General features: G+C 34.1%; 1 protein-coding gene across 3 annotated transcripts in view; it reads left to right on the top strand.

The window, feature by feature from the left end:
* The window catches only part of PARP8 (poly(ADP-ribose) polymerase family member 8), a 182,530-nt gene extending 174,105 nt beyond the window's left edge, over window positions 1-8,425 (top strand). For all 3 annotated transcript variants that reach the window (XM_004265941.4, XM_049708408.1, XM_012531662.3), the window contains one exon: window positions 3,887-8,425. In XM_004265941.4, the coding sequence (XP_004265989.1) occupies window positions 3,887-3,989 (103 nt within the window). In that variant the 3' untranslated portion in view covers window positions 3,990-8,425. The remainder of the gene's footprint in view (window positions 1-3,886) is intronic.
* Window positions 8,426-9,179: the final 754 nt, after the last annotated feature.

Below are 9,179 nucleotides of genomic sequence, written 5' to 3'. Positions count from 1 at the left end.
GGTTCGTGCCCCGGTCCGGGAAGATCCCACATGCCGCGGAGCGGCTGGGCCCGTGAGCCATGGCCGCTGAGCCTGCGCGTCCGGAGCCTGTGCTCCGCAATGGGAGAGGCCACAACAGTGAGAGGCCCGCGTACCGCAAAAAAAAAAAAAGAAAAGAAAAGAAAACAAATGTATGTGAACCAATCTTAAAACTGTCACAGAGCTGCTATAATCAGTTTGAAAATAAAGGTTGTCAATACATTTAAGTTTTTGTCCATGAAATTTCCTAACATACCCAAGAGAGTTCCAGATTCCATCTATTGTCTCATAGCTTTTAAAGCAAATTGGTTTATTATTTATTAAAATTTCAGTTATCTTTTTATACTCCTAGGAACATAAGTAATTTTTGTCTTCTTTTAGATGGTTTCATTTTTCCTTCTGTAGAAAACCCCAGTCAAGTGTATCATTTCCCTATTGACATCATTCTTGCTGTATTTCTTTCTTTTTTTTTAATTTTGTTGCTGCCTGGACGTAAGTGAACTTCAGTGTTATATTAACAACTTAGTGTTTGTCTGCAATACTAATAAATAGCTGCAAAATAATCTGTATGCTATATTGTAATAAATGTCTTAATGCCACTAGTAATTTCATTTATCTAAGCCCTGCTGGTTAACCAATTCAAATGGTAGTTGGTTTTACCTTTATTATTATATATGCTTCATAATTTAGGACACCTGAATGCCTTTGACTGATTTTATCCTTCAGCCCGCAGCTGTTGTGTTTCCTTATGGGCTTCATAGAAAATGGAAAAATCAGCATTTTTCTTAATACTTTCAATCTCATTCTCTCACTCTTGCTCTCTATTCTCTCCTCCTCCTGTGTTCCTTCTATAAATTATTATAGTTTATTTAAAGAATGTGAGTCTCATCTCCTCTCCATTAACTTCAAATGCTTTTTATGTGTCAATGAATGTGTAATACTTGGATATAGCAAACCCTTCCGTTTGACTGGGAAATAGAGTGAGGGAGGAGTGATGGGTCATGACTAGAGAAGAAGTTTAGGTTTGGATTATGAAGGACCCAGGTGTGCCATGCCAGTGACATTGGATCTTGTTCTGCAAGTGAAGCGAAGGCCATTTGCATCACTCTAGCAGGGCAGAGAATAGTCTTGTAGGAGGGATGGGGGGATAAGTGTAGAGATAGAAAGATCAGTTATAATGTCATTACAATAGTCTAGGTCAGCGTTTCTCACTACAGAAAGAAATGAATTTGACATTGTGACTTGGGAAAGAACAATCTTACTTTGTGTGGTGCAGTCAGTACTCTCTGTCCTACTTTATTCTAATTTCATTGGAAAATGCTAGCCTGGACAACCGAATTTCAAAGCCTGCTAACTGTACACAACCTGCCACTTGAAAGTCACCCGTTTAGATGAATGATAATGAATGCCTAAACGAAGGTGATGGTATTAGATGGAGAGAAGATGCAAGTGGGAATAACTAGGGAAATGGAAGCAACATAACTTGATGATGTATTGGATTTGGGCACGTGGAATAACCAAGAATGACTGAAGTTTTCTTGTTGGTGGGGTGGGTAGATGATGGTAGTTCAAACTGAGATATTGACAGAGTAGAAAAGAGCAGTCAGTTTTGTATTAAGAAGTTAAGTTCAACTTTGAATATACCACCTCTGTGATTTCTGTAGGAAATTTATAGTTAGGGAAGATGTAAGGACTGGAGATACAGTTTTAGGAATCAGCATGTGGGTGATAGTTACAACAATGGGACAGACTAAAGTAAAGTGAGTTTGCATATCATAAAAAGAGGGAACACTGAGGAGGGAATTGTGGATAAAACCAGCATTGAAATGGGAGGCCAGGGGAGAGAATGCAATGAAAGAGACTGAGAATTAATAATCAAAGGGCCAACTAGGGAGGGAAGAGATGATATAGCTTTAAGAAAAAGAGCAGTCAGCTGTATCACATGCTGCAGACATAGCAGATACAGTCTCCTGAATTTATCAGCTAGGAGGCCATGGGCAACCACTGTCAGTACTTTTCAGTAGAGTAGTAGGATCTGAAGAATGATTGCAGTGGGTTGAGGAAAAAATGAGAAGTTTTAATGTATTACAGGCAAACCTTAATCAAGGTCAACTTTAAGTTGAAAAGAACAGAGATGGTAATATGTAGGCTGGTATCTATTAAGCTGAAAATATCTTATATAAACACCTATTAGGAAACTTAGGATGGAGATACATGGTAGACTGGTATCAGAAGTTGGGAAGCCATCAAGAACCAAAGCAGTTCTGAGACCTGCCACTCTTCCCACTTCTCTCAAAGCACTATGGTTTCCTTTGTGTCTGGTTCATTCTCTTTTCGTCAGTCTCTTTTGTTTTCCATAATATGTATCGTAGAGGAGCTAGGCCGGTTGGTTTGATAAAACACCATTATCTCATGTGGGCCAAGCCTGCAAGCCAGGTTGCTTCCCCAGCCTTGGCTCAGAATTATGGATGGCTTAGCTTACCCTTGGTCCAGTGAGTAGCCTGGATTTATACAAAAACCAGGCTAACATATTTTACTTGCCCAATAAAATATATCTTTACGCAGTTTGCTACAAAACTCCCGATTAGATCTAGGTCTAAAGCGTTTCACTTTACACATTCTCTAGTTTGTAACAGAGCACTTATTGTTTGAACTCCTGAGAAAATAATTACAACTGGGCTTTGTACCACATATCCCATTCTTTTTTTTACAATAATGTCTCACCATTGGGTGCCTTATGTATACGTATGTGTGTGTGTATTTGCATGGTAAAAATTAACCAAGTAGGCAAACTTGGGCCACTTCTTAGGAGTTTAAACTCGATATAGATGCAACCATCACTAGGTTTTTAAGTAGTTGATTATGTAAGGACCTAAGTTCTCATTGTTATGTGTCATCTATTTCATTTTTCTGTACTGTGCTATTTCAGGAGAATTTAAGCATGGTGAGGAAAAGACAGTGGCACACATTAATCTTTGAGACACTATGCTTACACCCCTGGTTATCTATTTTGAAGTAATTACCACTTCTCTAAAGCTTCTGTCTTGAAGTCATTTTTATGAAGTAAAATTAATTCATCATCTATTCTACTCTGAATATTATCATGGAAGTTTAAAAATTCATTCTTGGGAAATTCTTATTGCCCAAGTAAGTTTATTTGAGGAAATGAATTATCATCTAAAATGTAATTACTTCTTTCTAAAGGACTTAGTAATTGCTGTCCTTTAAAGTTATATTTTCACTTCTATTGCTTAGCTAAACTTAGCAGACTGGCATTCTTATGTGTAGTACCAGCATAAATAAGAATATTGTTGTAGTCGGACTAAATAGAGCAACCAGTGATAAAAAAAAAAATGCAGCACTGATTACAACAGAATAATAATTAGAAGGCAGGAATGGCAAAGGAGCAATGGTGGAAAGTGAAGTGATTTTTCTGAGAGTGTCACTGATCAGAAAATAAATGATTGAAGTAGGAGTGGAGTTAAGAAATCCAGAACCCAAGGAACATAAAACTGAAGTCAGTATCTTCTTTCTCAGCAGGCTTCTTATAACAACTGCTGTGAAAAAGGTTTGCAGAGCCAAAGACACTGGGGTGCTTCCCGCATCTCAGGCAATGCTTTATGTGAGATTAAAAAGTTAAAATTAAAAAGGAAGGGTCAAATCAGGGCATGACGTAGAATAATCACGTGTTCAGTAATGTGAGCACATTATTAAACACAACTGAGAAGCACCTGTCTCTGGCTCTTGATTCCCTTGGGCTGTACTTCAGGTACCAGACAGCATTTCTAAGCTGTCTTAAATGCTTTGGGAATGTTTTTGAATGTTTCTTCTTTTCGAATGTTTTATGTTTCTGTGTCTTGTGTTTTAGCTACGAAGATGGCCAAGTGGGAGACACAAATATTAACACACAAGAAGGAGGCATTCACAAAGAGATCCTTCGAGTAATTGGTAATCAAACTGCTACTGGTTAAAGGACCACCATTTAATTAACATGATTTGAAAGCCTTCCTCGGGTTCAAAGCTGGATTTTGAACTGAAGAAGATGATAAAATAATTTATTGTTATTATAAACAAAATTAACCCTTTGAATACTGATTTTTTTCTTAGTATTTCTAAGTTTCTCATTAAATACCTAAAATGGTATAAAATTTATCAATTGTAGGGTTATGGAATCTAGTAATAAAATTACAACAGCACTTAAACTGAAGTTTGGGTTCCTCACACAATAAACAGATTGAAAAAACAGTTTTGTGCTGATATTTTTATATTAAACTCTTTAATTGGAAATTTGGTATTATATACCGACATCTTAGGGTACAAAAATAGAACTGAAAGCATTTTATAATGGCGTCTAAATCTATAAGATACTTTGCAATAAGTGTAATGTTTGCACATTCTGATGTGCTATATAATTAGCGGTATGAACATTCGAATGTTTGGGGGAGGGATGTTTCCTAATCTGTTACTTTTCCATATACAAAAGCAATTAGGTCTTAGATACAGTGCTTTGCCCAAAAGTATGTAATATACATATCTATAGATTCATGCATCAAAATGTATGATCGTGCATATATGTGTGTATGTACACATACGTGTATTTTAACAACAGATGGCACAGCTCCACAATTCTGTTCTCATTCAATGGAAAGAAAATAATGTTCAGTAAGAAAATAATATTCTCTCTGGACATAAACCAAGATATGAGCCAAATTCACCACTGCTCATTCACTGAAAATATTTGCAAACAAGTTTTCTATTTGTTTAAAGAATTTTCCCCTCAGTTAAAATTTAACTCTTTATAATATTATAATTTGGGGAACATCTTTATTCAAATGATAATATGTTTAAAAGAAAGGCCTCAGAATTTAAAACAACAGTATATATATTTTTATTTCCTACTGTGGAACGTTTTCTACATTTATTTGTACCACACCAGCATTTTTATATTTTTCATCTAATACCTCTGCTTATTTTTTTTTCATATTGAGAAAGAAGACAAACTTTGAAGTTTCTTTTATATTAAAAGAACATGAATAAGTTTATATAGAGAACAATAACACCAGCTCTCAGCATTCTCTTTTCAAGAGTCATGTGTGCATCAAAATCGTTACTATTTCTTTGGGACCTAAGTTCTTATTCATTACAATTTTTAATTGACAGTGTTTCTTTTCCTACATGATGTTTTTGGAATAAGGCCATTCATGAGAGCAGTTTAATTAGCAAGTCTGCCACTCTATTCAAACCCTGAATCAAGGCTCATATCTGACTCTAATTTATTTAGAAAGAAAAAATAAAAATGTATACTCATTTGCAAGTGTAATATAAATTCTGTGCTTGTTCCTTTGGTATAAAAGGTGAGAACAAAGGTCATACACATTGTTAAGGATTGCTATCTAGGAAGCATTTACTAATTGTTTGTTTTCTTATATTGTAAATAATTGATATGCCACTTATTTCTGCAAAAATAGACTTGAAGGGATATTAATCATTGTGATAGGATCCACCTAAAACATTGATCTGTTTTGACTTGTGCCTCTGAACTCAAGGCCGGACTGAGGGATAATATTGGTGTGGTAGGTCCAAGATACAGTATCTTATTCAGTTCTGTGACCAAATATTTGAAGACTTTACATGGGACAAGAGGACTCCTTGCTTCTTTCTGCCAAGACTCCCAAGTCTCCCAAATCCCTTTACTGTGTTTTTAAAATATTTTAAAGCAACAAAATTACATTTTCAAATTAATTTTGTGAGACATTCATGACATAAATATGAGGATGTAATAGTAGGATTTGGAAATTGAAATCTTGAAACCCCATGTGTTTGGCCACTAGGACCACTGAGGCACCTCCAAAAACTCTTTGAAGTGCCTCCAAGCATAATTTAAAAACCACTAATCCACTAAGGATTTACTCAACAGTTGAGTGACCTGTAAGGGGTATAGTATTAGAATCTGAACTGGAAGGGTAGCTTGGAGGACTCAAGGGAGACTATTTAGGGGAGATAAAACATTATAATACAAACTTCTACTGTCAACTTAAGAATAAAAGTAGATTCATCTATCAGAGCAAGGAAAGTAATTGATAGTTTTAATGTCCACTAAATATTACAGATAATAGACATCTTTTATGATAGTAAGATGTCTTCTCATGATAATTGAATGCTTTTGCAATGCAGAATGACAGATTTTAGTTTGTTTTGAAAAATTGTCAAAACTTTTTAAGCCTGTATCTAAAAATAAAGCCCGTCTTCTCATTGGACTTTTGATATTGGGAATACTATAGTAAACTGATGTTTATTTCTACAGAATCTAATTTCAATACCCATTAGTAGATGCATATCATGCTTTCAGAATCCAAGCAGGTCCTTAAAATTTAGAACTTTAAACATTATCATCATGCCTTGATTCAGTTACCTCGTTAAGATATTATCTTTTGACTTATTTGATAATTCCAAACATGTGATATTGTATTGTACTTCTATAATCACTTGAAGTCTGTTCACTGATTCTTTGTAATAGTTATACTAATTATGTAGTCATTACTACTTAATATTAACCCACTGAGCAAAGGCAATCATTTCTTTTCATTCTTCAAGTGGGAGAAGAAGAGCCTTAATTTATTAATTCTACTTTTTTTCCTGCATTACTGATTTTGTAAACATTTCACTATGAATAATTTGTCCTCTTTCATTGTCCACTGTATTTAAAAAGAGAAGAAAATGATTGAACGTTCGAGAAGAGAAAAAGTAATAATATACATATAACCTAGTGCTGTAGAATACATTATGGTAAGGTACTTTGGTGCCTTAGATTGCGTTATGTTAAAATGATTTTTATTTTGTTGCTCAGCAAATCTCAGTCAAATGTTGGATTTGAAGGTGGTTTCTAAATTTAAAATTTAAATATAAGAGTGCCACATCCTTAAATTCACTCTCAAATACTGTGTGATATAAGAAACCTACTCAAGCTATTCTTAACGCTATGAATATTTCTCATTGAAAAATTTAAGAGTTTAGAGAAGAAATCCCTCAATTATTCTCCCCTTAGCTAAAAGAAAGGAAACTTTTAATATGTAAGTCTATGAATCTTTATTATCACTGAAAGAATTTTATCAGTACTTTGTACCATAACTTGTACCATAACTTGCCTTAGGGCACGGGGTTTCAGAAAGTTCTAAGGAAGACCTCATCATCCTTGTTAAAGTCTGGATGACTTCATCAGATAGTGATTTAATACGTCATGAAGGTCCATTCAACCTTGGACTGTCTACCATCTAAATGTATGGATTTCACGGTGGCACTTGAAGCACACTTAAAAAATATTATGATGTTATTCTATTGTCCTGCTGAATTCATTATTACACTACCTCAAGACAAATGATAGACTGTTTGTCAAGATAAGTTTGGGTTTTCAGTATAAGGATCAAATAAAATTTTACAAATAGAAGTCATCAAATAATATGACAGTCAAGACCATGCTAGATCTATGTTGTCAATTACCTCTTGACAATACAGTAATATGGATATTTCAATCACCAGTGATGAATAACATAGTCATCACCCAAAGAGTAAGTGAAGGGGTTACAAGTTGCAAAATTTGAAAATAATTAGTTCCCTTTAGGATTGGTTTTCTACGTGGGCCAATTTTATGTCCTTTCACCTGAAGCCACAAAGAATTGCCCACCCTAAACAGTTAAAGGATTAAAATACCCAACTGCTGTGCCAGAATGGCAGACTGAATATTCAAATATTCTTGAATGCCTGCTAAATTTTTGTCAGATTATATATAAATTTGATGTATATTATTATCCAGTAAATTTTTCTTGGGAATTTTGTATACACTCTGATATATTAGGATAAGTTTTTGTAGTTCAAAGGAATTTCAAGTAGTTTTTAGACAAAACGTATCATATCCATGAGTGTGAAAAAGCTGTGTTGAAGAATAGATTACATTACACATTTACCAGCAAGTCAGTAAAAAATAGTGCTTATTTACATAGTCAACATAATTTAATGTTCTAAAAATAATTTCTTCAATCTGCCCGATATTTAATGTGTCATTTGAGATTTTAAAAACGCAGCCACTCCTTTATGTAAACATTAAGATATGCCTATGTTTCTTTAATTCTACAGCCTTCTTTACAATAAATTTCTTGACTTTTGTGCACAAAATAGTATTGCAACCTGCTCTTTAGCCTCTGGTGCCTTAGAGTTATTATAAATATTTAACAATATGTACATAATGTAAATACTGCCAAAAGATCACTAAGGCCAAATATTTTCTCTATTCACTTTTTACTGCACTTGCTTTCTATTGCTACTTAAGCCTCTTTTATCCAGCTTTGTAATAGTTCTAACATTGTAGCCAATGTAAATGTTTACTTTCAATAAATCTGAATTTGTTCAACAAGTACGGTATATGTGGGCACTATTTTGAAAACTCGGTTAGGCCTTAGATACTCCTCATGATGAATCTTGCTTCTGGGGACTAGATATTTGAAGTTCTCAATAAACTCTAAAAAGGATGCTGCCCTTTTCACTTAAAAATACTTGTAAAACAAGAGGGAATAAAAGAAAAAACTCTTCTTGCCAGTATTCCCCAAGTAGTTGCGGTAGATTTAATTGGTCATGTGAGTACCATTTTAATTTCAAGTTCCGTCAAGAAATACAGGATTGAAACAAAAGATTTTTGTACATTTTACATATATGCTCTATTTATAAACACTTTGGCATAATACCAACTGGAGCATTTCAAATGAACTGTCTTGAATTTTCTAAGCATTTCTGACTTGGTTAGTCGTTGGAAAATAATTGTTAAAGCACCACTTTATAAAATACATTTCATTAACTGAATAAGATATTAGTCCATAAATAAATATGGTTCTCTAAACACTTTAATAGTAAATATTTATGAGGAGCTAAATTTACATTCTTGTAATAAATAAAATATTTTACTCATGTTACATTTATAGCTGCAAAACCATAGATAACACACTTCGGGTTTTTAGACTTGATTTCAGTTACTCTGGAAATACTTGTTAGAGTCTAATATGCATCTTGACATTCAGTATAAGGAATAGAGAGTATTAGATTTTGTGTTGACCTTAAGGAGCCTTCAGTCTATTTGGGAAAGGAAAACACACACGTTTGCAAATAATTCATGA

This window comes from Orcinus orca, chromosome 3, assembly GCF_937001465.1.
Source record: "Orcinus orca chromosome 3, mOrcOrc1.1, whole genome shotgun sequence".
In the NCBI taxonomy this organism is placed as follows: Eukaryota; Metazoa; Chordata; class Mammalia; order Artiodactyla; family Delphinidae; genus Orcinus; species Orcinus orca.
This window is presented reverse-complemented; position numbering and strand designations above follow the sequence as displayed.